This window comes from Schistocerca cancellata, chromosome 4 (assembly GCF_023864275.1).
Source record: "Schistocerca cancellata isolate TAMUIC-IGC-003103 chromosome 4, iqSchCanc2.1, whole genome shotgun sequence".
NCBI lineage: Eukaryota > Metazoa > Arthropoda > Insecta > Orthoptera > Acrididae > Schistocerca > Schistocerca cancellata.
The window spans coordinates 597,349,507-597,377,175 of NC_064629.1; the positions used below are offsets into that span (position 1 = coordinate 597,349,507).

Genomic DNA, 27,669 nt, shown 5'->3' on the forward strand with positions numbered 1-27,669 from the left:
TACTTAGGAGTTACATTAGATCAACGCCTAACCTGGAGGGCCCACATCAATGACCTCAACAGAAAAACTACTGCCAAACTAAATGAGCTATATTCCCTCCTAAATGTACAGCATTTTAGCGGCAACAACGGGCATGCCTGTCCTGTCTGGGGCTATGCAACCAAAACCTATATGGGGAGGCTGCAAAAGAATCCAAAATAGGGCACTAACACGGGCATTACACATTCCTATGTGCTTTCCCATGACCGACATGCATGAGGCCGTGGATATGAAGATGCTGAAAGTAAATTTGTGGTCACATTCTATGACACCGCAAGTAAACCCGAAAACAAATTGATAAAAGGTCTAAGGAACTACCCAGAACTTCCACAAACATACAAGAGACCAAAAGCAATCCCCTTATAAACAGAAAGTAGCAAGAAAAACAAAAGCATAAAAAGTTAGGCCATTAACAAAAAGTACGAGCATGCTACGCATGCGAACTTAAATTAAACAGACTTCTGCCGAAAGAAATGTCCATAGGTAATACCATTTGCCACAAACAATCTCAGGGCATGAGATGGTTATAATACACGATCAGCAGCTCCATAGCAGAAGATCAGTCTTAATGACACAGACTAGAACTCTTGATTAAAAGTCCAGTGGGATAACAAATTAACGCCAATTTATTAAAGAGTTACATTTATGTAAAAGCGGACAATTAAAATTAAGACCTGTCATAGTGAGCAATGCTGTTAGTGTCTTCTGGCACATTTACTTCCTATTTGTTCAAAAGAAGGGAATACTCTGACTCTTGTACTTCTCAATAACGTGACCCCTGATGCAAACATCCAGGCAGCCCCAATGCAAATCCCATGTATAAAAAGATCCAGGGAAAAAATTCCAGCAATTTTTACTCAGACCTAAAAGGGTCTTGCTTTTGATGTCTTGTGATTAGCTATACAAGTATAACATAATATTAAATAGTATACGCATTACTACATCAAACAACACAGTTTTATCAAATAATTTAAGGTAGATACTATCACAGTTCTTAATGATAACCCATGGCTGGAATCTTCCCCACATACTCTGTCAATTACCAAATCTCAGATATGAGAATCATCAAAAATATTAAATACTGTCTTATCATAGAATTATATGAATACATATGACACTAAACCATTCATGAATGAAATTTCTTATTCACAATCAGTGTTTCTATCTTATTTCAAGACACCACAAGCATAATCATCACATTCAATGAATAGCTCATTTGGCCTATACTTTCACCATCATTAATGCATTACCTTAAGTTACAACACTACCATTTTCTAACAGGCTATGTACACAAATGAAGATGTAAGAAAAGAAAGTGAAGAATTCTTCCTAATCAATAACTTGTTCTCAACACATCTTACTTCATCCTTTCAGCTTGCTGCCTGATGTTATATCATTATTTTCTACACAGGCAAACAAGGCATGCAACAGAAGCATTTGCAAAAACCCCACTTCACAGTAGACAATAATTGCATGTTATTCAGTGAGCAGCTGCATAAATTCATGCAAGAACCACTATTTCCACAAGAGAATAAATAAAATCTAATAATTCATTACAGTACTTTTCAAACCAGAACTTTTGCTCTTGTTAGCAATCTCTCTGGCCTCATCTGTAATACGCACTGGGTCTTACAAAGTCAGCTCCACTGAAGGAATGATTAAGAGTGTTTGAGGCCAGCCCACAGCAGCCAGCCATGGCAGGTCCTGGAGCTAACACCTCCAGGAAGTTTCGCAGTGCCACCAACACCCGCTATTTGTGTATGCAGGGCAGTTACTGTGTGTGTTGTGGCTGTTGCTGTTCAACTGTGTTAGGTGTGATCTGCAGAGCCTACTACAGAGAGGGTGTGCAACAACGTGTTACCAGAAAAAGACTAATGTGACCTCCTATCTACACTGCTAAGCCACTGTCGAAGGTCCCTGACCCTACATTGGCAGCCAGGAAACTGGACCACATAAGAGGAAAACAAACTCAATGTGTGGGTCAATTTACAGGTGAGAAGTGTGGCTGACACCGCATAGACAGGCATGGAGAAGAGCATATAATTTGACAAGTGCGAATGATTGAACAACAAGCATGTGAACCAAGAGCATAGCATGATGTGAAAGCCAGGTCTGAGTCAATTTATGTCAGCATAAGAACTGACAGGCCTGGTCTATTGCCGCCAGCAACTAAACATCTAGGTCAATGATTCTGTGCATACAATGCTCTGCACATGATATCTGTGACAGCTTGCTGTGCTACATAGCCGGGTGACCCACACTAGTTCGTCTGCACCAATACCAGTACCCACTGGAAGAGATTCTAAATCCCTCCCCATGAAAAGGCAACATAGGGCCAAAAATGGCCAGGCTTCTGTTGCTACCTCCGTCACAAGACTGGACTGGAGAGAGCACGAGATTTGCTGGCAGTAGGCCCAAGGGTGCTCTGCGACTGGACAGGGGAAATAACTCTGTAGTGGCACAGCCTGATCCTGTGCACAGGTCGCACAAGATCTTCAATATTGCAACCGATCGCTGGGCAGTAGAAATTATGCTGTGCCAGAGCCTTCATCCAAGACATATCCCAGTGCAACGCATGCAGCATCTAGAGTATGTGAGGACTCAGGTCTATGGGACAACCACTGGACAGCTCTGAGTCTCTGTCACAAGCATGACAACCCCTGGACGATGAGTCCGGCAGACTGTATGAGAAACGTGGGCCATACTGAATCTGCTCCCAATGGGGAGTGCTTGGGCCATCCCGTCTGCACTGACTTGCTTTTCTGGAAAAGCAGGTTGTTGTCATCAATGCCTGCTGCAAGATATCATCCAATATGACAGAGCTCCTGTCGATCAATCAGCTGCATTGACAGTATCCTTTACCTGGCAGCGCAGCAGACGCCATTGTAGCCAATTATCCCACTTTTCTGTAGTCTTGTCGAAACAGGCAAATGGCAGTGGGGGAGAAGGCTTCACTGCAGGTCCCTAGCTCACCTTCATTGCAGCTTGAAAGTGCATCAGTTTCACATTCTGTTTCAGCAGCAGTAGGATTATGCAGGATTCCAGCTACAAAAATGCTTTCTTCTTGCCACTACTGTAGTGAGAACTTTGCAACGTCGTTGGCTTTGTTTGGCAACTCTGTTGTCATAACAGTTATTTGCGGGTGTGGGACCGATTTACCATGCTAAAGTTGCTTGACTTTTTCTTGCCATCTTACTGAAATTTATTGAATAATACCCACTTATGAGTTATTTAGAAAAGTAAACTTCCTTGAGTCCAACAAGGTTGTTTCATGCATAAATTACCCGTTCCCACCCTTCACGTTTCAATCTATCTACCTGAGCTAAAATTATGGCAATGAGAGTATTAACTGCAGCAATACCTTGCCCACATATTTGTGAAGTGCTCACTTTATAAAATGGTTGCTGCTTTCAAAATCTGTTCCAGTTTGCTTGAAAAGCTGTATCTTACCACTTCCTTTAGGTACTAATTTAATTGAGCTGCTAACTGTCATAAATAAGTGACAAATTTTGTCCCTCCGTGTCATACGTCTCCTAGCAACCTTGCAGCAATAGCCATAGTTGTCTGCTTAGCAAATTTCAAGTTAAACCACAAAGAGAGAGAGAGAGAGAGAGAGAGACTCTGAAGAGATTCGAAGCAAGTGTCAACAACACAAATCTGTATTTTGTTCACATCTTGGTATCAAACAAGATGGGAAAAATTATGGAAGTAATGAGAAAGCTTGCTAGCATGCATTACGTATGGTAGATCTGGAGGAGAAAAATAGATGAAAGTGCACAACTACACATTTGCCTAGTTCTTCTGCTCTGTTTCAATAGTAATACATTTAATTTTTTTAAATTTGATTTTTTACTCCATGGTATCCATCTATTATTCTTGTTATGTATGACACAAGACTGTACATATACAGTCTGCTTGAGGTCAACAGTGCATAATATTTTGACATCTCGGACAAAGTCACTTTGCACACATTTTTAGTTTTGTCAAAATAAGCTTTTACCACAAGTCAAACGAGATAAGTGTGTAACTCATTTGTATTTTTCAATGGTGTAATCTAATGTTGATTTGAATCTGTGCCTTGGATAGGTATCTAGTAGGGCAAGTCCACTGAGGGCTGGCTGGAGTAGGCTGTGGATAGCAGTTAGGACATAGCGAGTTGTCCATGAAGTTCTTCATATTGATAGTGCAGTTGAGACTTGGCAATACTGCTGACAATGAGTGGCACCGCGTGATCATTCACTCACTTTCAGGATTGGTGCCGAATGATCCTGTTAAATTCTCCAAATATACTCTTTTCACACTGATGAAGTAATATGAATAGTAATCGCATTTATATGAGATCGAGGTTGTAAATTTACTGTTCTGACCCTACGAAGGTAATTCCACACTTATTTCAACTCATTTTGTATTTCACATTGTGAACTGTCTGCCTGAACTGCCATCAGAGCAATGGCAGAGAACTACACGAAGCAGTGTCATGTGTGCTCCATGGCTCCATGCTCATCTCATGATGGGTAGTTGCTTCAATTTTCTTTCTTTTTTTCCCCACAAATAGCCAAAAAGTATTTGTTACAAAATGCTAAGAAAACCTTTGCATTGTGCCAACTGATCAACCTATTTTTGTTTCTTTTTATTTTTAATCGTCGACCTCCCCATGTACTGCAGTATACTCCATTCCTCATTTGGCTGTTGTTGTTCATTCAGTCGCAAGAGTTTTCTATCCCTCTTTGGTGACAACGCACGTGACCAGTGAATCTGGAGGAATGGGATGGTGGATGTTTTGTCACACACAATATGCACATTTAGCTCGGCATCTCATTTCCAGGGCAATAGGAAAAGCCCAATAGGAAAAGACAATGGAAACGACAATGGAAACTCAGTAATGCAAGCACAACTCTGGAACAATATCTGTTGATTTAACACTGTGATGTTAGACAAATTTGTGTTGCAGTATATTACTCAACAATCGAATATGTAGTGTAGACACTGTCTCTGCAACGGATAGCTACAAATTTGTGACCGTGACTATGGTTTACCATTGGTTCGGCTGCTGGCTATAGTGTTACAACTGAGAATGGTAGATTGTTTGATAATTTTGACAAATTTCCTGTTGGTTTCAGTCTCAGGTTCTTCGGCTGATGATTGTTCAATAATTTTTCTGATGTTTCGCAGGCATGACTGGTTATCTTTGTCAAAACTTCAGCCACCACTGCTGTGGTGGACTGGAACTGAGCTCACAGCCACAGATTATATGAACATGGCATGCCAACATCAAAGGGCTTTTACGCGGTCATTACTGTTGCAGTTCTCCCCTTGCTACAAGACTCCAGGAGCCATTCACCTTGAGGCTTTCCTCTCTCTCACTGAAGCTATTGTCTTGTTTGTGTGTTTCTATAGCTTCCCTGAACAAGCAAGTGTGATAGCTCTTCTCTACAGGAAAAACTTCAGTGATGGTGAATTTTACTATGTGGTCTGTCTCAAATTGCGCATGCTCTACTACAGCTGATTTCTCCGCCTGCCCCAACCTACAATGCCGCTTACGTTCAGTGATCCTGGTGTCAATTGATTGTCCAGTTGTTCCAACATAGCCTTTTCCACATGTACGAGGGCGGTTCAGAAAGTAACCTCCAATCGGTCACAGTGCGGGTTGTGGGGGGAGTAGCGACGCCATCTGTGCGTTCACGCACTCAACAGGTCAGTCGGCATCAAGCCATGGTCGAGTGAATGTCGTACCTGCGCTAGTTTAGTTTTTGTGGCAGTTTGAAATGTGTGCTGCAATAGAAAACCCCGCCAAATGTGAAGTGCGTGCTGTCATAAGGTTTTTTACAGCCAAAGGATATTCTGCAGCAGCTATTCATCGTGAGCTTTGTGCCGTGTACGGACCAAGAGTTATGAGTGAAGGAGTTGTCCGTGAATGGGTACGTTTATTTAAAAGTGGACGAGAAAACGTTCATGATGAAGAGAGGAGTGGTAGACCATCATTGGTGACTGACGAACTCGTTCAGACAGTTGATGCAAAAGTTCGTGAAAATCGACGTTTCTCAATGTCGGAGTTGTCTACTGGTTTTCCACAGATTTCTAAGACTCTCTTGTACGAGATAGTGACAGCAAGATTGGGTTACCGTAAGTTCTGTGCACGATGGGTGCCCAAAATTCTTACCGACCACCACAAAACTCAAAGAATGGCCTCTGCATTAGACTTTCTGTCACGTTATGAGGACAAAGGAGAACCATTGTTAAACAGAATCGTGACCGGTGACGAAACCTGGATTAAGTACGTGAACCCTGAGACAAAAGAACAATCAAAGATGTGGGCACATTCAAATTCGCCTACCAAACCAAGAAAAGCCTCGCAAGATTTTTCTGCCAGAAAACTGATGGCAACGGTGTTTTGGGATGCCAAAGGGGTGGTGTTGGTTGAATTCATGGAACGTGGTACGACCATTAATCAAGACGTGTACTGTGAAACAATAAAAAAGTTACGACGGGCTATACAGAACAAACGCCGTGGTATGCTGACTTCCAGTATCGTTTTTTTGCACGATAACGCCCGTCCTCACTCTGCTCGCAGAACAACGGCCCTTCTTGAGTCCTTCAAGTGGGACCTTATCAACCATCCACCTTACAGCCCAGACCTGGCGCCAAGTGATTATCACCTCTTCATGCATTTGAAGAAATGGCTCGGGTCACGGCGGTTTGATGACGACGAAGAGCTCAAAGATGTGGTCACAGGCTGGCTCCAGGCACAAGCGGGTGATTTTTATGCAGAAGGAATTTCAAAGCTTGTGAAGAGATACGATAAGTGCCTCAATCGCTATGGAGACTATGTAGAAAAATAGTGCAAAGATGTAGTTGTAAGATGTATATATTAAAATATTTTTATTTAACTTGGTGTATTTTTTTAAATCAACCGGAGGTTACTTTCTGAACGGCCCTCGTATATGGTATGCGGTATATTTCTGACACTGCAAGTAGGTCCCATTTTCCCTTCGCCAACATGAGGTTTGTGGGTTTTGTAAATTGTCTTTATGCCATGTTTGCACAATATACGGCCAATTCTGTCCATCAGTCTGGGAATATATGGCAATAATGCTGTACTCAACATTTCTTTTTTTGGTGTGTCACTTCACCAAGTGTTCAATTCTGTGACCCTTTGATGTAACTGGCGAAGTACATATTGCTCCTCAGAATACTTTCTGTTTCACCTTGTGTCTGAGGTGTTGCGGCTTGCATATTCACCTGGTTCATGTTACGAACATGTTAATCATGCCTATTTTCTGGCTTAGTGAGTCATCAGTATGATGCACTGCTTTCCCTTCATTCCAGCATTGTAATTTATACAACATATTCAGGTATGAATACTCTATAAAAATTAAGTAGTTAATAGTCAGTGCAAAGTAAATAGTGTTTATAAAAAATTTGGTTAATTCTTGTACTGTATGAAGAAAAAAGATTGTGGCAGCAAATTTCATAGAACATTATAGATTATCACAAATAATTTGAAAAACAAAACTTGGAATAATGTAGTAAAGAATGTGTGGTTTCCAAGAAAAGTTTATGAAATCAGACCATAATGAATAGTTCCAGATACAAGTTGGCTGCCAACACACACATCCAATAAGTCGCAGACCACTGTACACACACATCACCATTCACTTTATAGCTACAACTTGCTCAATTCTATCTGCATCTGCTGTTTCACCATCTCACAATTCTACATAAGTGATAAATAAAGCATCAGGATTGCAACGAAATTGAGTATTTTAAGCTGAAAAGTAAATATTTGTTTCTTTCCCCCACATGGTTACTGCTACCAGGTTTCCAGTTTAGTGGATAACCATTTGGTTACATGACAATGGCCAAATAAGCTGAAAACTGGATAAAAATTAACTGATATTCCTTCCTTCCTGTCCAGTGCCCTTCCTCCAGCCAATGTTGAGACTGTGTACCCCCTCCCACCCTCTGCCTATGTCTAGTGTAATCACATGATCGAATGTGACATCATTTTTCAGTGTCTGTGCATCGAGTAACTGAGGCAGAACATGAGAACCAGCTATTTGCACACTTATTTTCTGAGTTACACTTGAATATCTGTTTTGTCAAGCTATTATCATTTATCCTGTATGGAGGTCCAAAAAAATTGGTCCTCCTTTTCTCATTGTTACTGTTGTTTTTTCTATAGTTTGACACTGTTTATCATTGCTTCTTAATTTCCAGGCTTCTTTGCTTCTCAGTGAATTTAAAATTTTCCTCATGACTCTTCTAATATTTATAGTTTGCCTAGCACTGAATTATAAATTAAACATTTGTTTATGTAGAATTATCATCATCATCACTACTACTACTACTACTACTACTAATAATAATAATAATAATAATAATAATAATAATAATAATAATAATAATAATAATAATAATAATAATAATAATAATAATACTTAAGTTCACACACAGCGAAAACTCTTGACTCCTGGATTTCACAGTGCTTTATCCAGTAGTTTCGTCATGGCATTTAATTTCGTAGTCCTCACACATTGGATTTTCTTATCTTCTTTGATGTTGTCAAAGAAACAGTCTTAGTGTTTGTCCTAGAAGATATCTTGTACACACCTAATGGATATTTCCTTTCTTGCAGATTTCTGTGTGTTTCCAATTCAACTGCATCTACTAGCTTTAATTTAGGATATGAGATCCATTTAAAGAATAGATTTGTGTGTTTGTTAGTCTGCTACAGTCTACTGTGGCTCTATCTTGGATTTCTCCAAACATCATCTCTCTTGATTTTAAGTTCATGCCTTACAACCACTTGCTTGAACGAGTATGATGACAGTTTTATACGTATATGTGTAACTTTAAATTTCTTGAGATAACACCACTTTACCTTTTGTATTCTACTGTTTACTACTTCAACATTTTTCTCTGCAGTTAACATGTATCTGAGGTAAGTGAACTAAGTTTTGCAATTTTTTGGGTGCACACAGCATTAGTTCGCCATGAGATGAAAATTTTTTTTTTCAGTGTTAATTTCGAATTTTATTCCATGTTACTTAATAATATTGTAGTGATTAAATTACTTTCTTACACATTTCTGCCTAAGATTACCACATCAGCTCCATATGCCAATATGATAAACTTCTGTTCTGCTTTACTTGCAAGTGCTGATGAATTTATTTTCCTGTGTCCCACCTCATAACAAGGTTGAAAAGTGAAAGTGACATAGGATCCACTAGTTTGACTCCAAAAACAACAAAGACCATTAATGAAAGACTGTTTTGGACATTAATTGTAAAACTGCAGTTTTGAGAGCATATTTTTACAAGATAGGTAAATTTTCCTGGAAAGCAAAGTACTTTCATTGACATCAAAAGGTAGTTTCTGTTAATACTATAAAGTGCTATATTGAAGTCTATGAAGAGTGAATGCACGCCGTGAGCATATTATTATTATTATTTTAAACAAGGGGCAGTAAAACGACAATGTTATTTACCATTCATCTATTTCTGCCAAAGCCAACTTCTGCATGAAGATTTTCTTCCAAATATGGTTTATGTCCTGACAAAACTATATTTGTAAATATTCTGTATGCAAAACTGAGTAATGATACAACCTTATGAGGGGTAGTCATAAAGTCTTAACTGTCACCTTAAAAACATTAAAATTGTTCCTTATGGGAATATCTCAGCATTCCTGTAACATATTGAAATCCTCTTACCACAGCCCTCCTGTGGGTCCGGGGATTAGAATAGGCCCGAGGTATACCTTCCTGTCGTAAGATATAACTAAAAGGAGTCTCTCACATTTTGGCCTTTATGTGATGGTCTCCAATAGGGTTTGACCTCCATTTTTTCAAATTTTTCCCAAAGAGCGAGCCAATTGGGGAAGGACGCCTTACATGGTGCATTGTGTCCATTGTGCATTGAGATCTTTGGCCCACTTTCTCGTCGTCGCACTGCAGTGCAGCTCATTCTCCATCTCTTGGGCGTGGACGCCTTCCTGGGTGCGTTTTCCACCAAGCACTATGCAGTGTCGCTTCTTGCGCCGACGATGACCATGAATTTCTTTGAACCTCATATCCAGCACGGTAGCCAGTCCACTGTGGTGGGGCCGCCATGTACCCTGTTGGTTGTAGCCCCCCTGATGACACTGGGATCGCTCTGCTGATGCCTGCGCCGTTAACTCCCCATGTATGCCAACGAGTAGATGCCTGTCATCCTGGGGCATCGAGACTCCCAGCAATGGCCATCCTGCAAGGTGGCCTCAGGGCGGATGACGCGCAATGAAGCGTACCATGTTGTCACTTGCTTGTGATCAAACAACTACAGTCTCTAAGCGTTCCAAGTCTCAGTACAATGCAAGAAAGTACGACACTTAATCACTCCCCTCCCTGGACACACCATGGGAGGAACTTCAGGCTACGGGTGGTTGAGAACCTTATTCACCATGGTACTTCGTATGTACGAGAACTGATGGGGACTCCTTTGTTTCGATGAAGCCACAGTTTTTTGTAGAGCATTTCGGGGACAAGTTTGAGGAGGTGGAGGGCTTGTCCAAAATGCGATCTGGGTCAGTCTTGATAAAAACAGCATCCTCTGCACAGTCACAGCCTTTACTCGCTTGTAAGAAGTTGGGGGATGTTTCTGTTACCATCACGCCACATACGAGCTTAAATATGGTCCAGAGTATTATCATCCACAGGGACCTTTTTTGCAGTCTCATGAGGAGATGCGCGCCAATTTAGAGCAGCGAGGTGTTCATTTCGTGTAGCACGTCCATCGGGGTCCGAGGGATAATCAGGTTGCCACCAGTACCTTCATCTTTGCCTTCGAGATTGACACCTTACCCGAGAAGGTCAAGGTGATGGTCTACCGCTGTGATATCAAGCCATATATCCCTACCCTGATGCGGTGTTTTAAGTGCTGGAAGTTTGGCCATACGTCTTCCCGCTGTACTTCCAGCATCACATGTCAAGATTCTGGATGTCCATCACATACCAATAATCCATGTGCCCTGCCTCCCATCTGTATCAACTGCGGAGAGCATCATGTACCTTGCTCGCCAGACTGCAGGATTTTACAGAAAGGGGGGAAAGTCATGGAATACAAGATTCTGGACCGACTGACCCACACTGAGGCTAAGAGAAAATTTGAGCGCCTACACCCTGTGGCTATGACCTCCTCTTACGCCGCCGCTACTTCCCCCTCTGTTGCTCCCGCACCACCTACCTCAGGAGCACTGCCCCCCCCCCCCCCCCAACCATCATGGACACCATCTCCACTTCTCAGCCGAAGAAGTGCAAGCCTTCTTCAGCTCCTCTCACCAGGAAGGGGTCCCTCGGGCCACTCCCTTCCCAGGTTTCTGCTAATGGGATAGATGACGCCCGCTACTGGTTGAAGTGCCCAAAAACAGCTGGTCGTAGGGTTTCATGATCATCCTCAGTCCCAGAGACTGAACCAGTGAAGCCCTCCCAACCAGAGAAACCCAAGGAACAGTGAGAAAAGTCCAAAAAGAAGACCCCTATGACCAAGGAAATTGCAGTGGCACTCACACCACCGCTACCTACAAGCTCTGCATCTGAGGATGGGGTAGAGATTCTGGCGGCTGCTGAGGACCTGGATCTCACTGGACCCTCAGACACAATGGATATAGACTGCTCACACAAAAAGTCAGTGGCTGCAGATGACCCTGAAGCGTAAACCGCCTGCTTGAATGTTCCATCCCTTCCCAGTCTCACGATGACATCATCCTCCAGTGGAAGGCGGCAGTTTTTTCCACCGCCTGGCTGAGCTACAACAACTGTTAAGCTTTACACCTGCTTTCTGCATTGTCCTCCAGGAAACTTGGTTCCCAGCAATGCGGGCCCCTGCCCTCTGCGGCTATAAGGGATATTACAGGAACCATAGCGACTATAAACGAGTGTCAGGTGGAGTTTGCATTTATGTTTTAAACTCAGTCTGTAGTGAAACTGTGCCCCTTCAAACCCCTCTTGAGAATCTGTGGCTGTCAGAATAAGGACGACACAGGAAATAGCTTTCTGCAATGTATATCTTCCTTCAGATGGTGCAGTACCCCTGGATGTATTAGCTGCACTGATTGATCAACTCCCTAAACCTTTCCTACTTTTGGGAGATTTTAATGCCCATAACGCCTTGTGGGGTGGTACCATGCTTACTGGCCGAGACAGAGACGTGAAACTTCATTATCTCAGTTCGACCTGTGTCTCTTAAATACTGGGGCCACCATACATTTCAGTGTGGCTCGTGGTAGTTACTTGGCCATTGATTTATCCATCTGCAGCCCAGAACTTCTCCCATTTATCCACTGGAGAGTGGAGAGCAAATGAAGACCTGTATGGTAGTGACCACTTCCCCATCTTCCTGTCACTGTCCCGGTGTCAGGCCCACGGACACCTGTCCAGATGGGCTTTAAACAAGGCAGACTGGAAAACTTTCACCTCTTCGGTCACAGTTGACTCTTCCCCACATGGTAACATTGATGTGATGGTTGAGCAGGTGACAACAACAATCATTACTGTGGCGGAAAACGCGATCCCTCGCTCTTTAGGGTGCCCCGGCGAAAGGCGGTCCCTTGGTGGTCAACGGAAGTCGCTGAGACAATTAAGGAGCGTTGGCGAGCTCTACAGCGGCATAAACGACACCCTTCCCTGGAGCACCTCTAAGCCTTTAAGCGGCTCCATGCCCGCTTTCGTCAGCTTATCAAAAGACGGAAGCTGGAGTGTTGGGAGAGATACGTCTCGACCATTCGGTGCCATACGTCACCTTCCCAAGTATGGACAAAGATCAGACGTCTTTTGGGTACCAGACCCCAATAGGTGTCCCTGGCATTAACGTAAGTGGTGTGTTATCTACCAATGCAAACACAATTGCTGAGCATTATGCTCAAGCCTCTGTGTCAGACTACTACACCCCAGCCTTTCACACCGTCAAACAGCGGATGGAAAGGAAAGTCCTCTCACTCACTATACGCCACAGTGAACCCTATAACACCCCATTTACAGAAAGGGAGCTCCTCAGTGCCCTTGCACATTGACCCGGCACAGCTCCTGGGCCAGATCGGATCCACGGTCAAATGATTAAACATCTCTCATTTGACTACAAGTGACATCTCCTCATCTTCAACCAGATCTGGTGCAATGGCATCTTTCCATCACAATGGCGGGAGAGCACCACCATTCCTGTGCTTAAAACCAGTAAAAACCTGCTTGATGTGGATAGCTATTGGCCCATCAGCCTCACCAACGTTGTTTGTCAGCTGCTGGAAAGAATGGTGTGACAGCAGTTGGGTTGGGTCCTGGAGTCATGTGGTCTACTGGCTCCATGTCAGGGCGGCTTCCACCAGGGTCGCTCTACCACTGATAATTTTGTGTCTGCCATCTGAACAGCCTTTCCCAGACGCCAACACCTGGTTGCCGTCTTTTTTGATTTACGAAAAGCGTATGACATGACCTGGCTACATATCCTTGTCACATTATACTAGTGGAGTCTCCGAGGCCTGCTCCTGATTTTTATCCACAATTTGCTGTCGCTTTGTACTTTCTGTGTCCAAGTTGGTGCCTCCCATAGTTTCACCCATATCCAGAAGAATGGGGTCCCACACGGCTCCGTATTGAGTGTATCTCTCTTTGCAGTGGCCGTTAATGGTCTAGCAGCAGCTGTATGGCTGTATGTTTCACCTTCCCTGTATGCAGATGACTTCTGCATTTAGTGCTGCTCCACCAATACTGGTGTTGCTGAGCGGCACCTACAGGGAGCCATCCACAAGGTGCAGTCATGGGCTCTAGCCCATGGTTTCCAGTTTTTGGCCGCTAAGTTGTGTGTTATGCTCTTCTGCCGGCGTCATACCGTCCGTCCGGACCCAGAACTTTACCTTAATGACGATCCACTCACCATAGTGGAGACATAATGAGTCTTAGGACTGGTTTTCCATACCTGATTGACTTGGCTTCCTCACCTCCGTCAGCTTAAGCAGAAGTGCTGGCAGCACCTCAATGCCCTCTGCTGCCTGAGCAACACCAACTGGGGTGCAGATCGCTCTACGCTGCTGCAGCTCTAGAGCCTTTGTTGAATCCCGCCTTGACTACAGGAGTGTGGTTTATGGTTTGGCGGCACCCTCAGTGTTGTGTTTACTCAACCCAGTGCACCACTGTGGCGCTCGCCTAGCGACAGGAGCTTTTAGGACGAGTCCGGTGACCAGCGCCCTGGTGGAGGCCAGAGTCCTTCCATTGCAGGTTAGGCGTGCACATTTGCTCTCCAGTTACGTTGCACACATTTGTAGTTCTCCTGCGCATCTGAATTACCATCTCCTTTTCTCACCCACGGCAGTTCATCTCCGTCATCGGTGGCCCAGGTCAGGACTTACAATTGCAGTTCGTGTGTGATCCCCTCTCTGAACTGGAGTCCTTGCCTCTACCACCTATACTTGAGGTTCATTCACGAACACGTTCATGGTGTTTTAATGAAATACAATGCATGAAATTTTTTTCTTTAAAGAATAATAAATAATTAATTTGTTTTTTAGTTAATTAATTTGCCTTTCTTTAACTTTCTTCTGTAAATACGAACTTTGTTGTAGAACCTTTCTCTTATTTACGTGTGGTAATAAAAATTCATTTTCAAAAGAATTACGTACATTTAAAAATTACGTGAACTCATATTAACTGATTAAGAATATTTAGTTGAGAATTAAATCCTTTACATAATTCGGCCTTGGCACACATTTTCTAAATGCAGTGTTTTTTTTTTTTTTTTTTTTTTTTTTAAATATCTAAATATTTACTGAATTCTTTCCCGGCGTTAGCTATGGAACACAAGACTGTCTCTATTAGCAGAAAATGGTTAAATATTGCCAAGCCGACATTTAATTATCACTGATAAAACATACTTCGCTATACATTTAAGTTATTTGAAAGAACCAAAATTGTTAAATTTCGACATTAACTATCCGCCTACGAATGCACAAATGTGTAACTAGTTTAAAATTCATCAGTCTCAGGATCGCTGCAAAAGAAGAACATTTTCTTAATTCACTGCTAATTTTTATCTGTTCCCGATTTACGGGTTTGGTTGATTTTTCTTTAGCGGAACAATTTTTTAAATGTGCCGCCGCTGCAAATCGATCGGTCACGGCACAGCCCAGCAACACCGCTAAAAATGCTGAAAATTCTTTAAAGAAATATTATAGATGACATGGGCAAGCTAAATTACATTAATAATACACACTTTTGATAAATTATGATATATTTAGACCCAACAATAATTCAACTCACATTATTTTGTAATTTCTCCTCTAATGGCGGCTAAATCTAGATACAGACAAAAGAAGTCTACCCATTCATAAAACGCTTCATCACAGCTTCCTCTCGCATTCAGCTCTACACGGAGATGACCAAAGAATACACAGTATGTGGTGCTTTTATACTACTGCTGACTATTAACATTTCTTTGTAATCTCATAACATTATTTTCCTCTGGCTAAATTTCACATCTCTGTTATCGCAGATATTGACACATTTCGCAATTACATAATGAATATAGAAATATTACCATCCTAAATACAGAGAGAATATTACTACAAAAAAATATTACAATAATAACAAATGTCTTTTACACAAAATTCAATAATATTTTTTGTCAAATAATTACAGTATATACAAATTGCTCAGAGCGGCGTATATGGTACAAATAAATTTTAGTTTATTAATAGTGTGAGTTTGCCAGGGAAAGTTACAGTGTACACCTAGGCCTTGGACCTTTCACATGGCCCTACGGACTCAGTTAACCCTGTGACTCTGCTGTCACTTCCTCTCGGCTCTCGACATGTACCGGGGCCATGAAATGGTTTACACCGATGGCTCGATGACTGGTGGTCACATTGACTTTGCCTATGTTCATGGAGGACATACAGAACAGCACTCCTTACCAGATGGCTGCAATGTTTTCACTGCACCACTGGCGGCCATATCTTGTGTTTTTGAGCACATCCGATCATGCCCAGGTGAGCCATTTATCTTGTGTACTGACTCCTTGAGCAGCCTACAAGCTATCGATCAGTGTTACCCTCGTCATCCTTTGGTAGTGACCATCTAGGAGTCCATCTGTGCCCTGGAACGGTCCAATCGTTAAGTAGTATTTGTCTGGACCCCAGGTCAAGTCGGAGTCCCAGACAATGAACTTGCCAACAGGCTGGCCAAACAGGCTGCATAGGAACCGCTTATGGAGATCGGCTTCTCTGAAACTGACCTGCATTCAGTATTACGCCGCAAGGTTTTGCGGCTTTGAGAGACGGAATGGCATAACTTCAGTATGCACAACAAGCTGCGTGCCATTAAGGAAACTATGAATGTGTGGAAGACCTCTGTGCACACCTCTCGCAGGGACTTTGTGGTTCTCTGTCGGCTCCGCATTGGCCATACATGGTTACATCCTATGTTGCGAGGACCTACCTCGGTGTCGCTGTGGCTCACAAATGACAGTCGTTCATCTCATGCTGGACTGCCCACTTTTAGCCACTCTGCGGCGGACTTTTAACTTTCCCAGCACCCTACCTTTGGTGTTGGGCGACAATGCCTCAACAGCAGCTTTAGTTTTACGCTTTATTTGTGAGAGTGAGTTTTATCATTTGCACTAAGTTTTAGCACATATCCTTTGTCCCTGTGTATCCTCCACCCTAGTGCTTATAGGGTGGAGATTTTAACGTGTTGCAGAGTGGCTGGCTTTTCCCTTTTTATCCTCGTGGTCAGCCAGCCATGGTAACCTGCTTTCTTGTTGTAATCTCTTCTACCTGTTTCTTGAGTCTTAGTGGTTTTCTTGTCCCCTTTTGTTCATTTAAGTGTTTGTTGCCCTTCAGTCGTTAATGTAGTTATTCATTTCATTCTGTTTTGTGTTGTAAGTCTCATTGTCTTATTCTCACCCTTCTGGCATTGTTTCCTTCGGAACAAGGGACCGGTGACCTCGTAGTTTGGTTCCTTCCCCCCTCTTTTAAACCAACCACTCTCTTACCACAGTACCATGTCATACCACTAGAGCAGCCCACACCTGTGCCATTTTGTTTGGCTAATCTGTTGGTGTCCAGTGTTACTGAGGTGTGGAGATTTAATGTGTGCTTTTGACTGCAGACACATACCTGCAAATGGGACAAGGAGAATATCTTTATTTTATCAAGGTAATACTAAAATTTTGACTACCGGGCCTGCAGTTGGCATGGATAAATGGATATCCTTTTTTTATACACCAGGATTAAGTTGCTGCCAGCTGCTTTATACCATTTTTCACTTCTTGATTTATACCATTTTAGCTTCTATGGATAAATGGATATCCTTTTTTTATATACCAGGATTAAGTTGCTGCCAGCTGCTTTATACCATTTTTCACTTCTTGCTTTATACCATTTTAGCTTCTGCATATTTTCTTTCACTTCTTCTAAGCCGGTTCCTCAACGGGCATCTCACAAGTCTGGAACTCTAATCTGTCTCTCTGTTTCTTACTATAGTGCAACAACATTTTTGTTTTTTAGTTAAAAGTAATTTGCTTTCATTTGGGTTTGTGGGAATTTCATTCTTCTCGTCTTTGTACCTGCAACACTTCCAGCACATTCCTCATCAAAACCTATATTCTTCCTATGTTCCTAAAATTAAAATTTTGGTTCAGGTATCTTTTACTGTAACCCTTATGCATTTCCAATCATCTTAAATTGTAGTTTCTGGCAGGCTGTATGCAACTGAACTCATTTTATTTCCATTGACATGGGAATGGTCCAACCTGACATGTCAAAACCTGCCCTGAGATTATTTTATACATGAAGAACACACCGAAAGAAATGCATTTACAAAATTTTAGCTACTAAGACACACTACAGGTTTTTTTTATATAGGGGGCTTGAGAAATGTAAACCCCTGTCATAGCTGTAGCATGCAGCATATGCACAACACAGCAGGCGCAGGCATGTATTCTTGATTGAGGGCACATTGGTAAACAGATAAAATGGCTTAATGTAATCGTAATATATGCAGAAAACTTCGGTTTCCATTGATAGATTCACTGATGCAGTTGTTCATATATACTATTCACTTGAATTTGTGGTTCATTTAATATCCATGATAATTAGCTGTTACCTTCACGGTATCACTAGGTATTAACAACGGAGATAAAACTGTTTAATTTTCTTTGTAACAATATTATGAGAAGGAATGTTGCTACTCACGATATAGCGGAGATGCTGAGTTGCAGACGGGCACAACAACAAGATTCTCACAATTATAGCTTTCAGCCATTAAGGCATTTGTCAACAAAACACACACACACAAAACTGCCGTCTCAGGCAACTGAAACCACATTGGCAGTGTGATTTCAGTTGCCTGAGGTTGAAGTTGTGTGTGTGTGTGTGTGTGTGTGTGTGTGTGTGTGTGTGTGTGTGTGTGTGTGTGTGTTGTTGACGAAGGCCCAATGGCTGAAAGCTTTTTGATGTGCCTATCTGTGACTCAGCATCTCCGCTATATGGTGAGTAGCAACTTTCCTTCTCATAATATTGTAATATTGTTACATTCCATCCTGGATTTTCCGTTGTTTAATTTTCTTTGTATATGCTTTTGATAGCATCTCTCTTTGTGCACGTTCCAGAGTTTCACAATAATGTAGCAGCCACTTAATGTTTTCCACCTCGCAAAGATAAAACAAGAACACTGTGGTATGCAATCAAAATCGCTTTCTTTTCCTGAAAACTACATATGTGTTATTTGTTAGTTAATTTCTTGAACATTCATTTGAATGATGCTGACATTTTGTCAGAAAGTGTGGTGACATTAGAACAACGAGCAAGCAACAGTGACAATTTGGTGAACTGTGTTTGAAATGATGATTGTTGGATAATTAAAGTACAGAGCAAACACACAGTCCCTTCCTAGCACAAAAAGAACATGGAGAGAATAGCTTTCAGTGACAAAATGATGTAACATTTTTCGTTAAACGAAGGAGGGAGAAAACGCTTAAAGTTAAGTTGCCTGCAAAGCTGGTTCCATTTCATACGATCTAAATGTGACGTGTAAATGGAAGAAAGATTTTCATGCAGTACAAATATCCACCAAAATGAAACTAGCAGAAGTGTGAAAGAAAAACTATCTGAAAGATTTGGAACTGCATGTGGAAGTCAATGAACTGCAAGCAAGATGAACATTAGTGATTTCCAGGCTTCTTTGGCCTGGTTAAATGGACTCAGAAAATTATACAGGCAACAGTCACAAAATTATGTTTACTTCAACTAAACATGTAGAGATGTCATTAATAGTTAATACTATAGACAAATTCATCACTTCTTGCTATCCTTTGATATGCTGTTTCCAAAGCCAGTCAGTCAGGTTTAATGCAAGAACTGTGGGCAAACTGCACTTCACCATTTTGAGTAAAAAGAAGGCAGTTACTTATTCAGTCGATGAATGCTATGACACATTTGTATACAACATTGCCAGTGATAAGTATCAGTGGATTACTGTTTCTGCAGCTTTATACCTGTCTTCAGTAACCTCATGGCAAATTAGGACCAAAAATTATTTTAAAAAATCGAACTGTTTACTGGCAAATGTCCTGATTTGGAAATAGCAAAATTTGGTAAAATGGGCGAGAATGATTTTCAATACAACACCCAAAACATCATCTTAACAGTTTCAGAGAATAATCCATTGCTCTTGTTGGACTCTTGATCTGGACATAGTGACACATCTGTCTGTAGGAGAATGAAAAGACTATTTATATCATTAGGATTCCACCCACAACCAACAGTGATATTCAGCCCCTCAATAAGGGAATTTCTCAACAATGTAAACCATTTTGCAAAAAATGGATGAATAATATAATTTTTGATAGCTCTTTGTCATTTCAGGTTTATCAACAATATTGTTAAACTTCAATCATTTGTGTACTGTCAGTCTGCATAATCACGTGTTACAAATTTGATCAAGTATTCCTAGTACACAGCAAAATACGCAGAACAACGACCTTGACCATTTCTTACTTCACGCCGATTCTGTCTAAATGAAATAGTAGTTGCATTGAAATGCCCGAATGCATTAATTTTTCTTTTATAGGGCATGCCTTGTCTAGGAAAATATTTGTTTTTGTTACGCAATACACGCTTTGCATTTTTGTGACAACTACACAGAATAAGCAAAGAACTGTTTAATTCTTAGTAAAATATACGTTATTCAAAAATTATCATATGAACTGTGCTACAGGAATTTCTATATAAATATTTCATGTCAACAAATCAAAGTCCCGAAAGATGGACATCATCTGTAATTTAACAGAAGACACTCCCTTGATTTTGTTTCTTCTGCCAGTCACTTGCATAACAATTATATCTGCAACAGTTTAGCTGTAATAAGAATTGGAATTTATTCAAAAATAATAATGATTTGACACAGACTTCTTCATGTGGCAAAACTAAGTACCTTTAAATTTTTTTCAAAGTTCTAGCTGTGCACCTTAGCAATTAAAGTTTTTACTGTGCATTTCTTTTGGTGTATTCTTCGTGTTTCAAAAAATTCAGGGTAGGTTCCAACACGTCAGACTGGACCACTCCCTTGTGAGTTGCAATGTGGAAAATAAGGTCTGGAGTCCTGAAGAAGTTAATAGTGTGGAAAGGACAATCCTCTTCAGAAACTTCTTAAATCAACAGTAACGGCAGTAGAGTGTGTGTGTGTGTGTGTGTGTGTGTGTGTGTGTGTGTGTGTGTGTGTGTGTGTGTGTGTGAGGGGGGGGCTACCCCCCTGCCCCATCTCTCTCTCTCTCTCTCTCTCTCTCTCTTCCCCCCCCCCCTCCCCCCCATTTAAGAAAATATACCAACATTCCCCTACTACAATGAAGAACAGAATGGAGATAGGCTATACATGTAAATGTAATTGTCTCGAGGAATTGCTAATTTTTCCAGAACTGCAGAAATTTTCTTTCTAGAAATGAGAAACTATGAGGCTGCCATGAAGAATGAACAACTATTAATTCATAACTCAAATGAGAATATAAATTTAGATGGTGAATGAATGAAAGAAAAACAATAGCTGGGTAAAAATCTTCCATCTGGTCAAATATAGTTCAGTACTGCCCAATACCAGCATAATGCAGTCTACTGCACACCTTGCAAAATCCATACCTTCAATTGAACATTTTCTCAGTTGTGGGTTTTGCATGTGACTTTCTTGTCCATTTTATCTCCATGTTACTTCACCCAAAGGAAACAACATTAAGCATTAATGCTACAGTGTGACTCCCTCGGCTATGAATAAAAATAACCTGGTAACAACTTCATCTGCTTTATTACTGCGGAGTCACTTCTTTTTCACAGACATCAAACTTAAAAAAAAAAAAAAATAAATAAATAAATAAATAAATAAATAAATAAATAATGGTTTGGTAGTTACCTGTGTGTCAAAAACATTTTTCAGAGTGATACCAAACTGGTTGAAAAGATTGACACTGTCATTTCGGCAATCGTGAACAACCTGAAAAAATAAAACATTTGTTAGGAGAACAAAAAAAATGCAAACTGTGCAAGTAATAACTTTAAATAAAAGGCCAAGTCAGTACAGCTGAAAATCAGTCTCCCCCCTAATGCAGTGTTCATAGGTAGAGAACACTTGTCCGATGACCAAGTCAAACTGCACTGGCAGTAGTAAAAACTAAATTTAATAAGTACATACAACTTAGAAAATAACTTCAACATAGAATAATAAGCAAAAATTGCCTACAGAAAAGTGAGTTGGTTGAATACCACAAAGAACCTGTGTCCACTGCTTAGCACTGCAGGAGCAGGAGTATACACAAGTACGTACACATACAGGGTGGTCGGAAATTCCCGTTACAGACTTCTAGGACTTGTAGAGGGGAGTGAGCCCATCGTATTTTGAATAGGTACCCGTGTCTGGAAACATCATCCAACGAAACTACAGAGCATCAAAGTTATAGGCGCGGGCGTCTGTAAATGTATGTATACACGGGGTGATTCCGTGATGAAGTTACAGATTTCCTAGGATGATGGAGAACAATAAATGTATTAATTTGAAGTAAGGATCCCTGTACCGGAAACGAACGAGTCAAATGTTATAAATGAAAACCGTTCTGATACCTCTGACAGTTGAAAACCTGTACCGGTTCTTGTGTTGCGAAGAGTGTTGGTAACTTTCAGTGGTGGTAGTCTGTACAAAAACGAGAAAAAATGTCAAATAAACGTGGGCTCTAAAGTGCATACCTTAACAGCTATATACACCTGCTCAGTAGAGGAGATGTGTTTTACATTAGCGAAGATGAGCAAATGGTCATAGCTCTTCAGGTACGCAATTAAGAGCCCACATTTACTGGACATATTTTCTCGTTTTTGTCCACACTACCACCACTGAAAGTTACCAGCCCCACACCCTTTGCAACACAAGAAGTGTCAGAGGTATCAGAATGGTTTTCGTTTATAACCTTAGACTTCTTTGTTTCCGGTACAGAGATCCTTACCTCAAATTAATACATGTATCGTTCTCCATCATCCTAGAAAGTCTGTAAAATCATCACGGAATCACCCCGTGTATACATACATTTACAGATGCCTGCGCCTATAACTTTGACACTCTGTAGTCTCATTGGATGACGTTTCCAGACAAGGGTTCCTATTCAAAATACGATGGACTCACTCCCGTCTACAAGTCCTAGAAGTCTGTAACGGGAATTTCTGACTCCGACCACCCTGTACGGTCAAGAGTATATAGAAACTACTTAAAAAAACAACACCTTGCTTAAAGAACACATGGGCTAAGCTTGTTTTACTTTGAAAATCAACCAACAGTGTCTTTACAACATTGCAGAAGGTCTCCATCATGAAGAGATGAAACATTAAACAACATGGTAATATACCTAATATATGGGCTTGATGCCCACATAACAAAAATCTCTCTCTCTCTCTCTCTCTCTCTCTCACTCACTCACTCACTCACTCACACACACACACACACACACACACACACACACACACACACACACACACACAGAGAGAGAGAGAGAGAGAGAGAGAGAGAGAGAGAGAGAGAGAGAGAGATTCAGATGGATGGGAAATTGCTGTTCAATCTAATTTATCAGGGATATTTACAAAATGTCACAGCACACGCACAATTGAAAATGTCCTTCATATTTGATTGATTGATTCAAACAGTCTAAGGGGGAATCTGGATTTAACTTCAATATAGAGCAGTCCAGGGCTCTTCCCTTGAGTAAGTCTGGATAAACACATATGTCACTATTCAAAGGAAGGACTTCAGAATAACACTGGATCCAATGGCAGAGATGTCAAAAATTTCTTATAGTACTGAATACAAAATTATGTAGGTTCACTGACACATAACAAGTATCTACACACAACTAGTGTCAAGCTTGCCCAGAACTCTGGAAGGCAATTCAAATGAAGTATGAAGCAACCTTCAGTGATAAGGTTAGGCTTAACTTGCTAACAGTGTGTGCAGGCATACAAAGACAAGTAAAACTATTGTTCTCGATGAGAGAGAGATACCGAAATCAGACGCATGAGGGCACTGAAATAATTCAATGGCTAAAAGTGAAAATTTAGGCCAGACTGGGACTCGGACCCAGATTTTCTGCTTCATGTGAACAGTCACCTTAACCACTTTGGGTATCCGAGCACACTCCCAATCCAACTCAAATTCCCAACTTCCTGCACACTACTTACGTAGCATCCCCCTTGTCCACCATCCTCACTGCTCACACCATTTAGCTCGATTCTCGCAAGAGGTGCATTCACACTGAAAACAACATGAAATGCCGTCAAGGCATAATTACTATTATACGTGTGGTACGTCTTCTTTCAGACACGTCCGACAGAACAGACACCACACATTTTTGATTCTGCGGCTGTATATCCACACGATGAAAGAGAAATACCAACGTCAACTGTATTAGGACACTGAAATAATTCAAAAGCAACAAGTGCAAGTTCATGCTGGGCTGGGACTAATAACTGTTGTCCTGTTAATGCTGTTAGTACATGCATTTTACAGTTATTCAACAATATATATGAGGGTTGGAACTTGAATAGTGGCAACTATTTGTTCACAACCGATACAAAAGATTTACATGTTTGCACCTGTTACTGTCCTTTGAAGTGCTCACCAGCGATGTGGAAGGCGTAGTATATCACTAGCAGAGCTTATTCTGTTGATGGTGCAAATGGAGCGGTCTAAAATTATGGGGATTCCCATGTACGACTGTGATGGTGTTATCCTAACGCATTACATTCCTCCATGGCAGACCGTCAAAGCACAGTATTACTGTTCGTTTTTGGAGCATCACCTGCCACCAGCTTTGCGAAAGAAGCGGCGACACTTTCTGCGCAACCCACCCAACATTTTGCACAAAAATGCACGTACGCATACAGCGCAAGCTGTGGCTGCTCTGTTTGGCCAATGGGACTGGGAAGTACTGTACCATCCACTATACTCCCCGGACTTAAGTCCTTGTGACTTTGATTTGATTCCGAAGATGAAGGAACCACTTCGTGGCATTCACTTCAGAACTGCTCCAGAGATTCGACAGGCAGTAGACCACTCCATTCGCACCATCAGCAGAACAGGCTCTGCTAATGGTATACTACACTTTCCACATCACTGGGAATGGGTTCTACACAATGCTCGCGACTACTTTGAAGGACAGTAACAGGAGCAAACATGTAACTCGTTTGTATCGGTTGTGGATAAATAATTGCCACCATTTAACTTCCAACCCATGTATCTGCTGTCCAACTAATTGCCTGATACTGTAGTCACCTTATGTGACTCTAAAATCTACTTGGTTTCTTATGTAGTCAATAAATGTGACAGCGTCAACCGATGAGAAATATCATGTTAGTGTAACAAGCCAAATAAACCCAAGAAAACAGATGCGATGAATTTATAATACTGTCAATGTGAGGTCATTAGAGATGGAGCATATGCTCTGATTGGGGAAGGGTGAGGAAGGATATCCTTTTCAAATGAACCATTCTGGCTAGGAAAACCACAAAAAACTTAAATGTTGATAGCCAGATGGAGATTTGAACTCCTGTCTTCCCAAATGTGATTACTGTTAATAACAACAACTGTTCCACTCAAGATACATTCTTTTGAGCTGTACGTAACAAAATGTCTGATTGTAATCAGTTTCTCATAATACATTTTTTGTCTATAAGAAATAGAGGAACCGTAAGTGTAATAGAAAGGTGAGAAAGAAGTCAGTCTCTGGAGATACATATGAAGTGCACCATGTAAAATCCTCTTGCAATATAATAAATATGGTTCAACCTTCACTAATCCCCTACAAAAATCACGATGGTCTTTTAACTTCCTCTTATCTGAAATGAACAACCCCTCATAGCATGACTCCTCCCACCACCCTGTGCTAGTGCTTCAACTTTTGTAAGCATCTTGTTTTGCATCCACTCTCACAACTCTGAACCACACTCGTTTCTCTCTCTCCTAGATTTCTTTCTCTCTCTACCACTACTGCTGTCCTATTCAACCACACCATTTTTTCTATGCACCTTCCTTGCCCTTCCACCTGTTTTTGCATATTCGCTTCTTCTTTAACCATCCCTTGCACCTAACTTGAGGCACTGGTCAAATTTAAAAGTGTTTCTTGGAATTTTCATTACTTTCTAACACAAAATGCAGATGATTACAAATTGATGAACAATTCCATGTGGCTATATTTTACCCAACGTGGAATATATCCACTATTTCGAAACAAAGTTTCAAGTAGGGATAATGGCTTATCTACATTTACATGGATACTCTGCAAATCACATTTAAGTGCCTGACAGGGGGTTCATTGAACCACCTTCACAATTTTCTATTATTCCAATCTCGCATAGCGCGCGGAAAGAATGAACACCTGTACCTTTCCATGTTGTTGTTGTTGTTGTGGTCTTCAATCCTGAGACTGGTTTGATGCAGCTCTCCATGCTACTATATCCTGTGCAAGCTTCTTCATCTCCCAGTACCTACTGCAACCTACATCCTTCTGAATCTGCTTAGTGTATTCATCTCTTGGTCTCCCTCTACGATTTTTACCCTCCACCCTGCCCTCCAATACTAAATTGGTGATCCCTTGATGCCTCAGAACATGTCCTACCAACCGATCCCTTCTTCTGGTCAAGTCGTGCCACAAACTTCTCTTCTCCCCAATCCTATTCAATACTTCCTCATTAGTTATGTGATCTACCCATCTAATCTTCAGCATTCTTCTGTAGCACCACACTTTGAAAGCTTCTATTCTCTTCTTGTCCAAACTATTTATCGTCCATGTTTCACTTCCATACATGGCTACACTCCATACAAATACTTTCAGAAATGACTTCCTGACACTTAAATCTATACTCGATGTTAAAAAATTTCTCTTCTTCAGAAACGCTTTCCTTGCCATTGCCAGTCTATATTTTATATCCTCTCTACTTCGACGATCATCAGTTATTTTGCTCCCCAAATAGCAAAACTCCTTAATGTAGTCGGATTAAGTCGGGTGATGCTGAGGGAATTAGATTAGGAAATGAGACCTTTCCATACGAGCTCTGATTTCCCTTATTTTATCTTGGTGATCATTCCTCCCTATGTAGGTCGGTGTCAACAAAATATTTTCGCATTCGGAGGAGAAAGTTGGCGATTGAAATTTTGTGAGAAGATTCCGTCGCAATGAAAAAGCCTTTTTTTTTAATGATGTCCATCCCAAATCCTGTATCATTTCTGTGACACACTCTAACATATTTCGTGATAACAGAAAACATGCTGCCTTTCTTTGAACTTTTTCAATGTACTCAATCAGTCCTACCTGGTCAGGATCCCACACCACGCAGCAGTATTCTAAAAGAGGACGGAGGCAGTCTCCTTAGGTCTGTTACATTTTCTAAGTGTCCTGCCAATGAAACGCAGTCTTTGGTTAGCCTTCCCCACAACATTTTCTATGTGTTCCTTCCAATTTAAGTTGTTTGTAATTGTAATACCTAGGTATTTAGTTGAATTTATGGCTTTTAGATTAGACTGATTTATCGTGTAACTGAAGTTTAACGAGTTCCTTTTAGCACTCGTGTGGATGACCTCACACTTTTCGTTATTTAGGGTCAACTGTCACTTTTTGCACCATTCAGAAGTCTTTTCTAAGTCGTTTTGCAGTTTGTTGTGGTCTTCTGATGACTTTATTAGTCGATAAACAACAACATCTGAAGACAACCGAAGACGGCTCCTCAGATTGTCTCCAAAATCATTTATATAGATAAGGAACAGCAAAGGGCCTATAACACTACCTTGGGGAATGCCAGAAATCACTTCAGTTTTACTCAATGACTTTTCAATTACTACGAACTGTGACCTCTCTGACAGGAAATCACAAATCCAGTCACATAACTGAGATGATATTCCATAAGCACGCAATTTCATGACGAGCCGCTTGTGTAGTACAGTGTCAAAAGCCTTCCGGAAATCCAGAAATACGGAATCAATCTCAAATCCCTTGTCAATAGCACTCAACACTTCATGTGAATAAAGAGATAGTTGTGTTTCACAGGAACGATGTTTACTAATCCCGTGCTGACTGTGTGTCAATAGACCGT

At 41.1% G+C, this 27,669-nt stretch overlaps 1 protein-coding gene across 1 annotated transcript in view; it reads right to left on the reverse strand.

Annotated features, from left to right (window-relative positions):
* Nucleotides 1-27,669, reverse strand: part of LOC126184871 (egalitarian protein homolog) — an 84,311-nt gene that overhangs the window by 38,665 nt on the left and 17,977 nt on the right. Inside the window, exon 2 of the mRNA XM_049927489.1 lies at nt 21,461-21,541. Coding sequence (XP_049783446.1) covers nt 21,461-21,541 — 81 coding nt within the window. The remainder of the gene's footprint in view (nt 1-21,460; nt 21,542-27,669) is intronic.